This window comes from Ranitomeya imitator, chromosome 1, assembly GCF_032444005.1.
Source record: "Ranitomeya imitator isolate aRanImi1 chromosome 1, aRanImi1.pri, whole genome shotgun sequence".
NCBI lineage: Eukaryota > Metazoa > Chordata > Amphibia > Anura > Dendrobatidae > Ranitomeya > Ranitomeya imitator.
In genome coordinates, this window is record NC_091282.1 from 48,916,354 (window position 1) to 48,934,387 (window position 18,034).

At 58.3% G+C, this 18,034-nt stretch overlaps 1 protein-coding gene across 2 annotated transcripts in view; it reads right to left on the bottom strand.

Moving 5' to 3' along the window:
- LMAN1 (lectin, mannose binding 1) overlaps positions 1–16,584 on the bottom strand; it is a 46,166-nt gene extending 29,582 nt beyond the window's left edge. The window contains exons 1-3 of one of the 2 annotated variants that reach the window (XM_069746177.1): positions 16,335–16,581; positions 6,043–6,197; positions 5,227–5,334 (exon numbers count right to left, since the gene is read on the bottom strand). In XM_069746177.1, the coding sequence (XP_069602278.1) occupies positions 5,227–5,334; positions 6,043–6,197; positions 16,335–16,533 (462 nt within the window). In that variant the 5' untranslated portion in view covers positions 16,534–16,581. Of the gene's footprint in view, positions 1–5,226; positions 5,335–6,042; positions 6,198–16,334 lie in introns of both variants that reach the window. The other variant, XM_069746186.1, reaches the window with a different exon arrangement.
- Positions 16,585–18,034: the final 1,450 nt, after the last annotated feature.

An 18,034-nucleotide genomic window follows, 5' to 3' on the forward strand; every position in this document is an offset into this window, starting at 1 on the left:
TGTTGGGAGATCTCCTTGGTCTTCATGGTGCTGTTAGGAGATCTCCTTGGTCTTCATGGTGCTGTTAGGAGATCTCCTTGGTCTTCATGGTGCTGTTAGGAGATCTCCTTGGTCTTCATGGTGCTGTTAGGAGATCTCCTTGGTCTTCATGGTGCTGTTAGGAGATCTCCTTGGTCTTCATGGTGCTGTTAGGAGATCTCCTTGGTCTTCATGGTGCTGTTAGGAGATCTCCTTGGTCTTCATGGTGCTGTTAGGAGATCTCCTTGGTCTTCATGGTGCTGTTAGGAGATCTCCTTGGTCTTCATGGTGCTGTTAGGAGATCTCCTTGGTCTTCATGGTGCTGTTAGGAGATCTCCTTGGTCTTCATGGTGCTGTTAGGAGATCTCCTTGGTCTTCATGGTGCTGTTAGGAGATCTCCTTGGTCTTCATGGTGCTGTTAGGAGATCTCCTTGGTCTTCATGGTGCTGTTAGGAGATCTCCTTGGTCTTCATGGTGCTGTTAGGAGATCTCCTTGGTCTTCATGGTGTTGTTTGGTCAGTGATGCCTTTTGTAAAATGGTGTTGTGGCCTTTCAGAGAAGGTAAAGTGTATTTACTGACAACCACGTGAAACTTAAGGTACCGTCACATTTAGCGACGCTGCAGCGATCTAGACAATGATGCCGATCGCTGCAGCGTCGCTGTGTGGTCGCTGAAGAGCTGTCACACAGACAGCTCTCCAGCGACCAACGATGCCGAAGTCCCCGGGTAACCAGGGTAAACATCGGGTTACTAAGCGCAGGGCCACGCTTAGTAACCCGATATTTACCCTGGTTACCAGTGTAAATGTAAAACAAAACACTACATACTTACATTCCGGTGTTTGTTGCGTCCCCCGGCGTTCTGCTTCCCTGCACTGTGTAAGCGCCGGCCGTAAAGCACAGCGGTGACGTCACCGCCCTGCTTTACGGCCGGCCGGCGCTCACAGTGCAGGGAAGCAGAACGCCGGGGGACGCGACAGACACCGGAATGTAAGTATGTAGTGTTTTTTTTTTTTTTTACATTTACACTGGTAACCAGGGTAAATATCTGGTTACCAGTGAACACATCGCTGGCTCGGCGTCACACACGCCGATTCAGCGTTGTCTGTGGGAGATCCAGCGACGAAATAAAGTTCTGGCCTTTCTGCTCCGACCAACGATGTCACAGCAGGATCCTGATCGCTGCTGCCTGTCAAACACAACAATATCGCTATCCAGGACGCTGCAACGTCACGGATCGCTAGCGATATCGTTGTTAAGTTGTTCAGTGTGAAGGTACCTTTAGTTTGCAAACAGTGGGACAGCCTGTCACGAAGAGTGGGACTTATAAAGGTAATTGCTTGCACCTGAAATTTTTAGGGGCTTCATAGCAAAAGGGGTGTATACATATGCACATGCCAATTTTTAGTTACTTGATCCCATACATTTAAATGTATTATTCGCACTTCACCAGCTCAGACTATTTATTGCTGATGCATCGCACACAAATCAGATTACATTAATATTTAGACTCAGGTTGTCATGTAACAAAATAACTAAAGACAAGGAGGGGTGTGGGGGTGTCACTCCCTACAGCAATGGTGGAAAAATTAGCAATGAGCACTGTCAGGCTTATCCGATGGCCGCCTGCAGCCGATGTCAATTGGTTGCTGGTATGTGTAACTATGTCATCTAATACGTAGGTAAAAGTGACTCCCCCTCCCCCCCCAGATTAAACTAACTCATAACGTCCTCATCCAAGCAGCTTTATTACCAGATACAAGATTGACTCTTAATGCTGCTACTAAATAATGACTCACAACCATTTATTTTTTTACTCCCATAAATCAAAAATCCTGCACATTTTATTTTAAGAGTTATAGACAGAAGTCAATGATAAGAGTCTGGATGTCTGCTGCCGCCACTAGGGGGAGCTCAGGAGCTCACTGCTTACAGTTTCAAAGTTAGAAAAAACTTTTTGCAGTAAAGTCACTTCTGAACCGACAAACTACAAAAATCAATCAACAGCTCAAAAAGGTGCAGATTGCAGATCTGTAATATTTATATGTTTAATTTATCTGTATGTGTCTAATGTGAACAGGGCAAAGGGATGGATCTGGATGTAGATGCATTGAAAGAACTGCTAATAACACGCATACTGCAAAGGAGGCCATCAGCGTCAAGAAAAACACCCTACTCTTCTAATAACGGGGTCTTCAGGGCTAAAGCAAATTCATCGGCGAATAATAAAGTTTGCCAACTTCTTAGACCTGAAAGCTCAGAAGACAAAGTACAGAAGGTGCTGCAGAAATAGACAACGGCAGCTCGTGAAATGTTGATGTCGCCGTGCCAGCCCCTCAGGATATTCAGCTAAACACGGGTTTGTTCCAAACTTGCCCAACCTGAAATCACAATAGTGACATGTCCCAAAAAACTGCATCCAATGGTTACACTGGAAAAAGCCAAAAAAATGTGATACGTGTGAATGCACCCAAATAACGTCAGTCCATTGTAGCTCATCCTACATGGATATATATATATATATATATATATATATATATATATATATATATATATATATATATATATATATATATATATATATATATATATATATATAGTGTATACATTTTTTTTATTCTACCAACCTTTATAAAATTTTCTTTTAAACACCACAAAGAACAGAAATAAAAAGAGAAAGCAAACTACTACACAAATACAGAAGTAAAATGCTAATTACAGCTGAACAACAGTCACTCTCCCCACCATCACTATTCACATCCAGGTGTTGCATTATTTGTTGTCTTTATTACAATATACAGTGACATGTAAAGTTTGTTGCTGACATACTCTGTGCTGCTGTGGCGGGGGTTCAGGAGGGGCTGTGTACGTGTGAGTGGTTGATGTATAAGACAGAGAGAAAGAGAAAGACAGCTCTGTCCTTGGTCTCTCTGGCTTAGAGAAGGAAGATCACACTCTGCCTACTGGTCGCCCTGGAGGACGGTCATCTCATTAATGGAAACTTCTAACACGGATTACACAAGAACCACAAGACCTAACACGGATTACACAAGAACCACAAGACCTAACATGGATTACACAAGAACCACAAGACCTAACACGGATTACACAAGAACCACAAGACCTAACACGGATTACACAAGAACCACAAGATGGATTTCTTCACCCAAGGTATCATTGTAATCAGTATAATGGGCGCCGACCTAACAGTCTCTGTAGGTTACTCAGCACAATCCTTCTGACGTGTTCTCTTTAAGGTCTGAAACCTTGGTCGAAGTTATACTATTCACAATAACAGTAATTTTGAGCATGGGTGCGCAAACCTTTACAAGCCAGTATACCTAATCCCAAGAGGGCTGCATATGACTGTGCCATTGTATGTTAGAGCTTACACATTTCTCTGTACTTATCCATCTTTTACTCTGTCCTGTAACGTGAATGTTGTTGCCAAACTGGGAAAATGTAACCAGTGACACCATAATTTTTAATACTTACCATAAACTTCTCGTATTTGGTGAATAAACCGTTCACATATTATAACAGAGTTTACTTTATTAACAATAATTGATTGTACAATAATTGAGAAAGAAAAAAAAATTGAATTACCTAAAGCCTGAGTGACATTGTGCATTATACCCCAGAGCTGCACTCACTATTCTGCTGGTGCAGTCACTGTGCACATACATTACATTACTGATCCTGTACTGATCCTGAGTTACATCCTGTATTATACCCCAGAGCTGCACTCACTATTCTGCTGGTGCAGTCACTGTGCACATACATTACATTACTGATCCTGAGTTACATCCTGTATTATACTCCAGAGCTGCACTCACTATTCTGCTGGTGCAGTCACTGTGCACATACATTACATTACTGATCCTGAGTTACATCCTGTATTATACTCCAGAGCTGCACTCACTATTCTACTGGTGTAGTCACTGTGTACACACAGTACATTACTGATCCTGAGTTAGATCCTGTATTATACCCCAGAGCTGCGCTCACTATTCTGCTGGTGCAGTCACTGTGTACACACATTACATTACTGATCCTGAGTTACATCCTTTATTATACCCCAGAGCTGCACTCACTATTCTGCTGGTGCAGTCACTGTGCACATACATTACATTACTGATCCTGTACTGATCCTGAGTTACATCCTGTATTATACCCCAGAGCTGCACTCACTATTCTGCTGGGGCAGGCACTGAGTACATACATTACATTACTGATCCTGAGTCACATCCTTTATTATACCCCAGAGCTGCACTCACTGTGCACATACATTACTGATCCTGAGATACATCCTGTATTATACCCCAGAGCTGCACTCACTATTCTGCTGGTGCAGTCACTGTGCACATACATTACATTACTGATCCTGAGTTACATCCTGTATTATACTCCAGAGCTGCACTCACTATTCTGCTGGTGCAGTCACTGAGTACATACATTACATTACTGATCCTGAGTTACATCGTGTATTATACTCCAGAGCTGCACTCACTATTCTGCTGGTGGAGTCACTGTGTACATACATTACATTACTGATCCTGAGTTACCTCCTGTATTATACTCCAGAGCTGCACTCACTATTCTGCTGGTGCAGTCACTGTGTACATACATTACATTACTGATCCTGAGTTACATCCTGTATTGTACCCCAGAGCTGCACTCACTATTCTGCTGGTGCAGTTACTGTGTACACACATTACATTACTGATCCTGAGTTACCTCCTGTATTATACCCCAGAGCTGCACTCACTATTCTGCTGGTGCAGTTACTGTGTACATACATTACATTACTGATCTTGTACTGATCCTGAGTTACATCCTGTATTATACCCCAGAGCTGCACTCACTATTCTGCTGGGGCAGGCACTGAGTACATACATTACATCGTATTATTCTCCAGAGCTGCACTCACATTGAAGGATACATAAGTCAGTGACGACACAGGAGTCATAGGTGGGTGGAGGTGCATTAGGGGCTACGGCTGTGATGGCAGCACCGGTATAACAGCCGTTTCGTATGTGGAAGCACCAGCTTATCTGACCCTATAATAAGCATTTCCAGGTTCCTCTGCACACAGGATAATGGCGGGGAGTCGCTCTGATGCAAATCTCCGGAGCTGAGCACACATATCAGTGTGTACTTTGGAACGAGTGCAGATAAATTAAATCAAGGTGCAGACAGTAATCCTACCTTCCCGTCGTTGTCAAATGAGTCGAAGAAAATACCAACACCGTTCCAAGTGTCAGCGGATCCGTAGACATTGCCAGCCAGGCCCTGGGCCGCCGTGTACCATATGGCCTAAGAGAGAACGATGGCGTGTTATGGGGAGTACAACAAGCATGCGGCAGGGATATTACACCCATCTATAAACTATATAAATCCCAAAATCGGGCACCCCACGTCTAATAGGCAGAAACAAATTGGGGGTCCCCCATTTAAAACATTAAGAAGCGTCAATGTCATCAGCAACCTTGCTGCAAGTTGTATAAGCACCAAGGCTAGAAGAACACAAACTGTGCAGCTAAAATGGATGGTCCTTCAGAACCTACCCCTCCCCCACGCATCCACAGACTGTGGAGATATCGCTGTGATTTCTGCCTTTACTTTCTGCATTGCAAAGGGTGAATATTTGCAGCATATATTGGCAGAAGGCAACAAATCCAGAGTGTACCTGACCCGTAAAAACATACGCTAGGCTCTTATAGAAGCTGAAGAAAGAGGTCCTTGATGGAGTAGGGTGATGATCCATGAGAACAGGCTCCCCAGGATCTTGCTGCTACCCCACATTCATCCCCAAGGTTCAGGAAGCCAAGATACAAGGAGCTGTTGGTAAGGTCTACTGTGGACCCAACATGGTGGCCAAGACCTAAACCGCGGTCCGGCCCAACACCTTTGTTATTTCGTCCCTCCATGTCATGAAGGCATCCATGACCTCATCAACAGCTTGTAGGACCTCCATGAAATCAATGATAAGACATGTTATCTATGACAATCCATAACACACACCAGGCCGTCAGCGCCGATTCTTCCGCGTCCCGTCACCCGGAAAGTTACTTCTACTTCCCAGTTCTCAAAGCTTGAGGCGGATTTCGTCCAGACCGAACCTTTCTGACTCTTCAGAGAAGGAGCTATCCGAATCTGGTCGGCACTGGGGATGGCATCTAAAACGGAAGTGGCATAAGGTCACCGACAAGTGGTAACGGGAAGACATTCAGAGACATGATACAAGTATTATACAGCTTCTATGGAAACGTACACCTCTCCATGGTGAGTATCAAACCCTGTACAATCCAGTCCTAACCTAATTACCCAACATTTAGACTAACAACCACTGAGGAGTTCAAGATGCACCGACAATGGCCGACCGTGCGCTCCTAAAGGTACCGTCACACTCAGCGACGCTGCAGCGATATAGACAACGAGCCGATCACTGCAGCGTCGCTGTTTAGGTCGCTGTTGAGACGTCAAACACAGCAACTCCAGAACGATGCAGGAGCGATCCAGTGACGTAACGGCGACTCACTTATCGTTCTCGCTGGTTGTTGCTCCATGTAAAACATTGCTGGCATCGTTGCTTTTGATGTCAAACATGACGATACACGCCGACCTGACGACCAAATAAAGTTCTGGACTTCTAGCTCCGACCAGCGATGGCACAGCGGGATCCAGATCGCTGCTGCGTGTCAAACACAACGAGATCGCTATCCAGGACGCTGCAACGTCACTGATCGTTGTCGTTCTTGTTGCAAAGTTGCTGAGTGTGAAGGTACCTTAAGAATGCTTGTTTCCCCATAACCATCAGTCTGCAAATCCTCCAAACAATAGTATCAACCTTGCCAAAGTCATTATTCTTGGCATCACATGGTACTGTGTAAACAAGACATGTGCTGCCGAGGACAATGTATGCGCACAGACTAATCTATCACCAAACAGGCCAATAAACCACCCATGGATCAGCAAACAAGTAGTCAATCGGCTGTTTAATCATACAAATTGGGTGATGTTAACTCGCCCTTACTAAAGGTACTTTCACACTGAACAACTTTACAACGAGAACGACAGCAATCCGTGACGTTGCAGCGTCCTGGAAAGCGATATCGTTGTGTTTGACACGCAGCAGCGATCAGGATCCTGCTGTGACATCGCTGGTCGTCGCTGAAAGTCCGGAACTTTATTTGGTCGTCAGGTCGTCGTGATTCGTCCTGTTTGATAGCAAAAGCAACAATGCCAGCAATGTTTTTCCATGGAGCTAACAACCAGCGAGAACGATAAGTACGTCACTGGATCGCTCCTGCATCGTTCTGGAGCTGCCGTGTTTGACGTCTCCTAGCGACCTAAACAGCGACGCTGCAGCGATCAGCTCGTTGTCTGTATTGCTGCAGCGTCGCTTAATGTGACAGTACCTTTAGAACTAGGATAATGATTGAAAAAAAAGCTTACAATGCAGGACCAGACTACACAGGGATAGATTGTAGTCTGTTTCCATGGAAACACATACACAAAACATCTAGAATATCTACTATGTTACTTTTCTTTACGTTTTCTTACAAGTATAATAGTAAAGACGAAAAAGGAGAAAAAGTATAATGCCGCTCACTTTTTCTTAAGACACCTGATTGGCAAATTTGCATGACATATATTGCTACACATTGGCTGTTCAGTGAGTTAAAAAGGCTGACTACCTGAACTAATGGCTTAAAAGGTTTGTCCACTTTGTGAGGCACAGGTTAGAGATCACTGGTTTTCTCTGGGGTCATTACGGTTCAATACAAGCCCACCCATCACTATTGGCACCTTGGTGAGGGGTGGGGGAGGTCTCCTGTGGATGAATATTACAATAATGGCCACAAGGAAGGCCAGCGACTCCCAACGTGTGGCTACAGATGCAGGCATTCAGTAATGATTTATTGTGGCAGAGGTTTGCTCAGCCTTCGGGGGGGATTCTTCTCCAGCGGGGTCAGCTGCCGTAGCCCAGTGCTAGTACATAATGTGCAGTGATATCTGCGACTGCCGGTTTCCACCATCACTTCCTGCTGACAAAGTTCACACCGTACAAATATTAGCACAGGGTCACAGCTGCAGCAGGTACAAGGCCACATCAGCGGGAGATCCCAGGGGGGCACGAGGTGCCACGTGTCACTCACCCGGGATATCGGCACGACGCTCTGATAACTGAGCAAATGTACAGGGCGACGACAAAACCGGCCATAAAGGCATCGAAAGGGAAGAGCCACGGCCACACCGAAAGGGTTAATAAACGAGTATTACTCCCGTATTCAGGGAGGGGAAATCACATGCAGACGATGAAACACGTACCGCATGGAGTGATCAGGATTTATTTTCCGCAGGATTTTTCTGCACCGATACAAGGAGCAGACCCCCATTATTCCCCCCCGCTCAGTGCTCTCCTCCTCCTGCTGATGTTTGTAAGCAAAATTTATCAGCCTGGCCACACACGATCATGAATTTTGTGTAGTCAAAGTCGTTTTTTTTTCCTGTCTTCAACCGTTTTGACAACTTTTTGCAGCAATGAGGTCACAAGAATCGTGGAAAAATATCTGGTGCATCAAAAATCCCTCCGATGTGGAGAGGAGATGAGGAGAGGGGACAATCAGGACAAACGGAGCAACTGTTCGAAAAGTCACAAATGATGAATCACACAAATTCGGGCGGTGTAAACTCGCCCTCACCAAGAAGCAGCAAAGTGATAGAAAAAAAAAAGTTACACTGCAGGACCAGACCACACAGGGTTAGTTTGTAGTTGGTTTCCATGGAAACATACACAACATCTAGAAAAGTCACAAATGATGAATTAGCTGAAAACATCTGGAGAGTTGTAGTAAGGTGGATTATCTCGGCAGCCCGCGGGGAGGAGCAGCGACTCGGCAGCCCGCGGGGAGGAGCAGCGACTCGGCAGCCCGCGGGGAGGAGCAGCGACTCGGCAGCCCGCGGGGAGGAGCAGCGACTCGGCAGCCCGCGGGGAGGAGCAGCGACTCGGCAGCCCGCGGGGAGGAGCAGCGACTCGGCAGCCCGCGGGGAGGAGCAGCGACTCGGCAGCCCGCGGGGAGGAGCAGCGACTCGGCAGCCCGCGGGGAGGAGCAGCGACTCGGCAGCCCGCGGGGAGGAGCAGCGACTCGGCAGCCCGCGGGGAGGAGCAGCGACTCGGCAGCCCGCGGGGAGGAGCAGCGACTCGGCAGCCCGCGGGGAGGAGCAGCGACTCGGCAGCCCGCGGGGAGGAGCAGCGACTCGGCAGCCCGCGGGGAGGAGCAGCGACTCGGCAGCCCGCGGGGAGGAGCAGCGACTCGGCAGCCCGCGGGGAGGAGCAGCGACTCGGCAGCCCGCGGGGAGGAGCAGCGACTCGGCAGCCCGCGGGGAGGAGCAGCGACTCGGCAGCCCGCGGGGAGGAGCAGCGACTCGGCAGCCCGCGGGGAGGAGCAGCGACTCGGCAGCCCGCGGGGAGGAGCAGCGACTCGGCAGCCCGCGGGGAGGAGCAGCGACTCGGCAGCCCGCGGGGAGGAGCAGCGACTCGGCAGCCCGCGGGGAGGAGCAGCGACTCGGCAGCCCGCGGGGAGGAGCAGCGACTCGGCAGCCCGCGGGGAGGAGCAGCGACTCGGCAGCCCGCGGGGAGGAGCAGCGACTCGGCAGCCCGCGGGGAGGAGCAGCGACTCGGCAGCCCGCGGGGAGGAGCAGCGACTCGGCAGCCCGCGGGGAGGAGCAGCGACTCGGCAGCCCGCGGGGAGGAGCAGCGACTCGGCAGCCCGCGGGGAGGAGCAGCGACTCGGCAGCCCGCGGGGAGGAGCAGCGACTCGGCAGCCCGCGGGGAGGAGCAGCGACTCGGCAGCCCGCGGGGAGGAGCAGCGACTCGGCAGCCCGCGGGGAGGAGCAGCGACTCGGCAGCCCGCGGGGAGGAGCAGCGACTCGGCAGCCCGCGGGGAGGAGCAGCGACTCGGCAGCCCGCGGGGAGGAGCAGCGACTCGGCAGCCCGCGGGGAGGAGCAGCGACTCGGCAGCCCGCGGGGAGGAGCAGCGACTCGGCAGCCCGCGGGGAGGAGCAGCGACTCGGCAGCCCGCGGGGAGGAGCAGCGACTCGGCAGCCCGCGGGGAGGAGCAGCGACTCGGCAGCCCGCGGGGAGGAGCAGCGACTCGGCAGCCCGCGGGGAGGAGCAGCGACTCGGCAGCCCGCGGGGAGGAGCAGCGACTCGGCAGCCCGCGGGGAGGAGCAGCGACTCGGCAGCCCGCGGGGAGGAGCAGCGACTCGGCAGCCCGCGGGGAGGAGCAGCGACTCGGCAGCCCGCGGGGAGGAGCAGCGACTCGGCAGCCCGCGGGGAGGAGCAGCGACTCGGCAGCCCGCGGGGAGGAGCAGCGACTCGGCAGCCCGCGGGGAGGAGCAGCGACTCGGCAGCCCGCGGGGAGGAGCAGCGACTCGGCAGCCCGCGGGGAGGAGCAGCGACTCGGCAGCCCGCGGGGAGGAGCAGCGACTCGGCAGCCCGCGGGGAGGAGCAGCGACTCGGCAGCCCGCGGGGAGGAGCAGCGACTCGGCAGCCCGCGGGGAGGAGCAGCGACTCGGCAGCCCGCGGGGAGGAGCAGCGACTCGGCAGCCCGCGGGGAGGAGCAGCGACTCGGCAGCCCGCGGGGAGGAGCAGCGACTCGGCAGCCCGCGGGGAGGAGCAGCGACTCGGCAGCCCGCGGGGAGGAGCAGCGACTCGGCAGCCCGCGGGGAGGAGCAGCGACTCGGCAGCCCGCGGGGAGGAGCAGCGACTCGGCAGCCCGCGGGGAGGAGCAGCGACTCGGCAGCCCGCGGGGAGGAGCAGCGACTCGGCAGCCCGCGGGGAGGAGCAGCGACTCGGCAGCCCGCGGGGAGGAGCAGCGACTCGGCAGCCCGCGGGGAGGAGCAGCGACTCGGCAGCCCGCGGGGAGGAGCAGCGACTCGGCAGCCCGCGGGGAGGAGCAGCGACTCGGCAGCCCGCGGGGAGGAGCAGCGACTCGGCAGCCCGCGGGGAGGAGCAGCGACTCGGCAGCCCGCGGGGAGGAGCAGCGACTCGGCAGCCCGCGGGGAGGAGCAGCGACTCGGCAGCCCGCGGGGAGGAGCAGCGACTCGGCAGCCCGCGGGGAGGAGCAGCGACTCGGCAGCCCGCGGGGAGGAGCAGCGACTCGGCAGCCCGCGGGGAGGAGCAGCGACTCGGCAGCCCGCGGGGAGGAGCAGCGACTCGGCAGCCCGCGGGGAGGAGCAGCGACTCGGCAGCCCGCGGGGAGGAGCAGCGACTCGGCAGCCCGCGGGGAGGAGCAGCGACTCGGCAGCCCGCGGGGAGGAGCAGCGACTCGGCAGCCCGCGGGGAGGAGCAGCGACTCGGCAGCCCGCGGGGAGGAGCAGCGACTCGGCAGCCCGCGGGGAGGAGCAGCGACTCGGCAGCCCGCGGGGAGGAGCAGCGACTCGGCAGCCCGCGGGGAGGAGCAGCGACTCGGCAGCCCGCGGGGAGGAGCAGCGACTCGGCAGCCCGCGGGGAGGAGCAGCGACTCGGCAGCCCGCGGGGAGGAGCAGCGACTCGGCAGCCCGCGGGGAGGAGCAGCGACTCGGCAGCCCGCGGGGAGGAGCAGCGACTCGGCAGCCCGCGGGGAGGAGCAGCGACTCGGCAGCCCGCGGGGAGGAGCAGCGACTCGGCAGCCCGCGGGGAGGAGCAGCGACTCGGCAGCCCGCGGGGAGGAGCAGCGACTCGGCAGCCCGCGGGGAGGAGCAGCGACTCGGCAGCCCGCGGGGAGGAGCAGCGACTCGGCAGCCCGCGGGGAGGAGCAGCGACTCGGCAGCCCGCGGGGAGGAGCAGCGACTCGGCAGCCCGCGGGGAGGAGCAGCGACTCGGCAGCCCGCGGGGAGGAGCAGCGACTCGGCAGCCCGCGGGGAGGAGCAGCGACTCGGCAGCCCGCGGGGAGGAGCAGCGACTCGGCAGCCCGCGGGGAGGAGCAGCGACTCGGCAGCCCGCGGGGAGGAGCAGCGACTCGGCAGCCCGCGGGGAGGAGCAGCGACTCGGCAGCCCGCGGGGAGGAGCAGCGACTCGGCAGCCCGCGGGGAGGAGCAGCGACTCGGCAGCCCGCGGGGAGGAGCAGCGACTCGGCAGCCCGCGGGGAGGAGCAGCGACTCGGCAGCCCGCGGGGAGGAGCAGCGACTCGGCAGCCCGCGGGGAGGAGCAGCGACTCGGCAGCCCGCGGGGAGGAGCAGCGACTCGGCAGCCCGCGGGGAGGAGCAGCGACTCGGCAGCCCGCGGGGAGGAGCAGCGACTCGGCAGCCCGCGGGGAGGAGCAGCGACTCGGCAGCCCGCGGGGAGGAGCAGCGACTCGGCAGCCCGCGGGGAGGAGCAGCGACTCGGCAGCCCGCGGGGAGGAGCAGCGACTCGGCAGCCCGCGGGGAGGAGCAGCGACTCGGCAGCCCGCGGGGAGGAGCAGCGACTCGGCAGCCCGCGGGGAGGAGCAGCGACTCGGCAGCCCGCGGGGAGGAGCAGCGACTCGGCAGCCCGCGGGGAGGAGCAGCGACTCGGCAGCCCGCGGGGAGGAGCAGCGACTCGGCAGCCCGCGGGGAGGAGCAGCGACTCGGCAGCCCGCGGGGAGGAGCAGCGACTCGGCAGCCCGCGGGGAGGAGCAGCGACTCGGCAGCCCGCGGGGAGGAGCAGCGACTCCGGCAGCCCGCGGGGAGGAGCAGCGACTCGGCAGCCCGCGGGGAGGAGCAGCGACTCGGCAGCCCCGCGGGGAGGAGCAGCGACTCGGCAGCCCGCGGGGAGGAGCAGCGACTCGGCAGCCCGCGGGGAGGAGGAGCAGCGACTCGGCAGCCCGCGGGGAGGAGCAGCGACTCGGCAGCCCGCGGGGAGGAGCAGCGACTCGGCAGCCCGCGGGGAGGAGCAGCGACTCGGCAGCCCGCGGGGAGGAGCAGCGACTCGGCAGCCCGCGGGGAGGAGCAGCGACTCGGCAGCCACGCGGGGAGGGAGCAGCGACTCGGCAGCACGCGGGGGAGGAGCAGCGACTCGGCAGCCCGCGGGGAGGAGCAGCGACTCGGCAGCACGCGGGGAGGAGCAGCGACTCGGCAGCACCGCGGGGGAGGAGCAGCGACTCGGCAGCACGCGGGGGAGGAGCAGCGACTCGGCAGCACGCGGGGAGGAGCAGCGACTCGGCAGCACGCGGGGAGGAGCAGCGACTCGGCAGCACGCGGGGGAGGAGCAGCGACTCGGCAGCACGCGGGGAGGAGCAGCGACTCGGCAGCACGCGGGGAGGAGCAGCGACTCGGCAGCACGCGGGGAGGAGCAGCGACTCGGGCAAGCACGCGGGGAGGAGCAGCGACTCGGCAGCACGCGGGGAGGAGCAGCGACTCGGCAGCACGCGGGGAGGAGCAGCGACTCGGCAGCGCACGCGGGGAGGAGCAGCGACTCGGCAGCACGCGGGGAGGAGCAGCGACTCGGGCAGCACGCGGGGAGGGAGCAGCGACTCGGCAGCCACGCGGGGAGGAGCAGCAGCGACTCGGCAGCACGCGCGGGGGAGGAGCAGCGACTCGGCAGCACGCGGGGGAGGAGCAGCGACTCGGGCAGCACGCAGGGGAGGAAGCAGCGACTCGGCAAGCACGCGGGGGAGGAGCAGCGACTCGGCAGCACGCGGGGAGGAGCAGCGACTCGGCAGCACGCGGGGGAGGAGCAGCGACTCGGCAGCAGCCGCGGGGAGGAGCAGCGACTCGGCAGCACGCGGGGAGGAGCAGCGACTCGGCAGCACGCGGGGAGGAGCAGCGACTCGGCAGCACGCGGGGAGGAGCAGCGACTCGGCAGCACGCGGGGAGGAGCAGCGACTCGGCAGCACGCGGGGAGGAGCAGCGACTCGGCAGCACGCGGGGAGGAGCAGCGACTCGGCAGCCCGCGGGGAGGAGCAGCGACTCGGCAGCCCGCGGGGAGGAGCAGCGACTCGGCAGCCCGCGGGGAGGAGCAGCGACTCGGCAGCCCGCGGGGAGGAGCAGCGACTCGGCAGCCCGCGGGGAGGAGCAGCGACTCGGCAGCCCGCGGGGAGGAGCAGCGACTCGGCAGCCCGCGGGGAGGAGCAGCGACTCGGCAGCCCGCGGGGAGGAGCAGCGACTCGGCAGCCCGCGGGGAGGAGCAGCGACTCGGCAGCCCGCGGGGAGGAGCAGCGACTCGGCAGCCCGCGGGGAGGAGCAGCGACTCGGCAGCCCGCGGGGAGGAGCAGCGACTCGGCAGCCCGCGGGGAGGAGCAGCGACTCGGCAGCCCGCGGGGAGGAGCAGCGACTCGGCAGCCCGCGGGGAGGAGCAGCGACTCGGCAGCCCGCGGGGAGGAGCAGCGACTCGGCAGCCCGCGGGGAGGAGCAGCGACTCGGCAGCCCGCGGGGAGGAGCAGCGACTCGGCAGCCCGCGGGGAGGAGCAGCGACTCGGCAGCCCGCGGGGAGGAGCAGCGACTCGGCAGCCCGCGGGGAGGAGCAGCGACTCGGCAGCCCGCGGGGAGGAGCAGCGACTCGGCAGCCCGCGGGGAGGAGCAGCGACTCGGCAGCCCGCGGGGAGGAGCAGCGACTCGGCAGCCCGCGGGGAGGAGCAGCGACTCGGCAGCCCGCGGGGAGGAGCAGCGACTCGGCAGCCCGCGGGGAGGAGCAGCGACTCGGCAGCCCGCGGGGAGGAGCAGCGACTCGGCAGCCCGCGGGGAGGAGCAGCGACTCGGCAGCCCGCGGGGAGGAGCAGCGACTCGGCAGCCCGCGGGGAGGAGCAGCGACTCGGCAGCCCGCGGGGAGGAGCAGCGACTCGGCAGCCCGCGGGGAGGAGCAGCGACTCGGCAGCCCGCGGGGAGGAGCAGCGACTCGGCAGCCCGCGGGGAGGAGCAGCGACTCGGCAGCCCGCGGGGAGGAGCAGCGACTCGGCAGCCCGCGGGGAGGAGCAGCGACTCGGCAGCCCGCGGGGAGGAGCAGCGACTCGGCAGCCCGCGGGGAGGAGCAGCGACTCGGCAGCACCGCGGGGAGGAGCAGCGACTCGGCAGCACGCGGGGAGGAGCAGCGACTCGGCAGCACGCGGGGAGGAGCAGCGACTCGGCAGCACGCGGGGAGGAGCAGCGACTCGGCAGCACGCGGGGAGGAGCAGCGACTCGGCAGCACGCGGGGAGGAGCAGCGACTCGGCAGCCCGCGGGGAGGAGCAGCGACTCGGCAGCCCGCGGGGAGGAGCAGCGACTCGGCAGCCCGCGGGGAGGAGCAGCGACTCGGCAGCCCGCGGGGAGGAGCAGCGACTCGGCAGCCCGCGGGGAGGAGCAGCGACTCGGCAGCCCGCGGGGAGGAGCAGCGACTCGGCAGCCCGCGGGGAGGAGCAGCGACTCGGCAGCCCGCGGGGAGGAGCAGCGACTCGGCAGCCCGCGGGGAGGAGCAGCGACTCGGCAGCCCGCGGGGAGGAGCAGCGACTCGGCAGCCCGCGGGGAGGAGCAGCGACTCGGCAGCCCGCGGGGAGGAGCAGCGACTCGGCAGCCCGCGGGGAGGAGCAGCGACTCGGCAGCCCGCGGGGAGGAGCAGCGACTCGGCAGCCCGCGGGGAGGAGCAGCGACTCGGCAGCCCGCGGGGAGGAGCAGCGACTCGGCAGCCCGCGGGGAGGAGCAGCGACTCGGCAGCCCGCGGGGAGGAGCAGCGACTCGGCAGCCCGCGGGGAGGAGCAGCGACTCGGCAGCCCGCGGGGAGGAGCAGCGACTCGGCAGCCCGCGGGGAGGAGCAGCGACTCGGCAGCCCGCGGGGAGGAGCAGCGACTCGGCAGCCCGCGGGGAGGAGCAGCGACTCGGCAGCCCGCGGGGAGGAGCAGCGACTCGGCAGCCCGCGGGGAGGAGCAGCGACTCGGCAGCCCGCGGGGAGGAGCAGCGACTCGGCAGCCCGCGGGGAGGAGCAGCGACTCGGCAGCCCGCGGGGAGGAGCAGCGACTCGGCAGCCCGCGGGGAGGAGCAGCGACTCGGCAGCCCGCGGGGAGGAGCAGCGACTCGGCAGCCCGCGGGGAGGAGCAGCGACTCGGCAGCCCGCGGGGAGGAGCAGCGACTCGGCAGCCCGCGGGGAGGAGCAGCGACTCGGCAGCCCGCGGGGAGGAGCAGCGACTCGGCAGCCCGCGGGGAGGAGCAGCGACTCGGCAGCACACCCGTACACATCTTTACATCAGGTCCCTAGAACACTCGCTGACCCCTGTAATGATGGCAGCTGTCACCCAGCTTCCCGGCAGCACCGGACTCGGGCAGCATGATGTGACACGAGTCCTGTAACTTTCCCTAGAAGTCGCTGCATTAGCGCCCCGGGCTCCTGGCTGATACTTACTGCCGGTGTGGACCCAGAACGGCACCGTCCCGTCCCCCTGCACCAGGTAGGGGCCCTTGAAGCTGTACTTATACTCGAACCTGCGCTGAGGAGCCGCCTGTTCCCCCTCAGACCGGGCGCCGCTCAGCGAGCACAGGACGAGTACCGAGCAGAGGACGGAGAGCGCCCGGTGATGCTGCCGCTGAATGGACATCGCCATCTTGGATTTTGCTGACGTAGCGGCGACCGGAGAGAACCCGCAGAGCCAACAGGGCGCTCTCCCATTGGCCGGCGGCTGGACCGGTGGGCGGGGCCCAAAGCGTTGCCTAGCTTACTGCATGGTGACGCTCGGCCGAGGTGTTGTGTGGTCCTCCGGACGTAGAGGTCGCTGTGAGCTGAACAGCGCCGTCAGTGCCAGATGTGTTTTACATACATTGTAGAATCTGCGGATGGGAGAAGCCAGAAGGGTCTTAAAGGGACAGCACATAGTGGTCTGTCATTAAAGGGGTCATCTAATCAAAAGTTTTTAATAACACCATTCATTTTACTAGACAATGTACTGGAAACACACAAAATTCCAAACGAGAGCTGTAACGTCTTCAATTTTGGAAATCTGGATCTGCGTGAGGGCTTTTTTTTTTCACGCCCCAAGTCGGTTTTTATTGATATCTCTGAGGGGTTAATAGGATATTTTAATTGCTTATTATTACAATTGTTTTATGTTGTGGCTGAAAAACTGCAATTCTGGCTTTTATTTTCCGTTACGCCATTTACCAATTGGGTTCATTTATTTTAGACATTTTATAGATTGGACTTTAATGAACGCAACTAACACAAATATTTATTTTTTATTTTTAATGTTTCTTCATTTTTAATGGGGGAAAATTTGAAATTTTTTTTTTTTTTTCATAAAACATGTTTATGTTTACTTTCACTAAATTTGTTAGTCCCTAAAAGGGGACTTGAGCCTGTGATTATCTGACCACTTGTGCTATAGACGGTGATGGCACAGCATTGCTGTATAAAGCAGAAATCACGATCTCCTATGAACGCCGGGAGTACAGAGATGACGCACAAGGGTCTTTAGGAGACCCCCGCTGTCATGGTAACACATCAGCGTCCCGTGATCGCATCGCGGAATCACCGATGAGAGGATTAAATACCACTGTTACGGATTAACAGCGGCGTTTACACCTGCAGGTGAAGCTCCGCTCCACCCGTTGCTGTTAGAGGCAGATGATGGCTTCATAACACAGCCATCATCTGCTCGGAAAGAGGCAGGCTTGGTGTACACCTAATAATCCTGATTGTAAGGCGACTATCGATTGTGTCTTGGTTATAAAAAGTTTCTAATATTGTAATTTCAGAAAACCAAATAAAAACTAATTGACAAGAATAATAGTATCTCAATATCCTTTTTTTTTTTTGCCTTTGCGTTTCTGCCCTGAGGAATTTTTTTTTGCGCTGTCGTCCACTACTCGGATAACCCCTTCTCGATCCATGTGTTTCCTCCCTGTAAAATATAGGCTATGTTCACACGTTGCGTTTTTGCAGTGTTTTTTTTTTTTTAGGCCAATTTCAAGATTTAATAAGGTTTTGGCGCCAAAAACACAGCAAAACCTGATACCTGCATTTTTTTGCAGCATTTGTTGGCACCGCCAACAGTCAGGAAAAAGAAAAAGCAATGTGTGTGTGCGTGAGATTTCTGAAATCTCATAGAC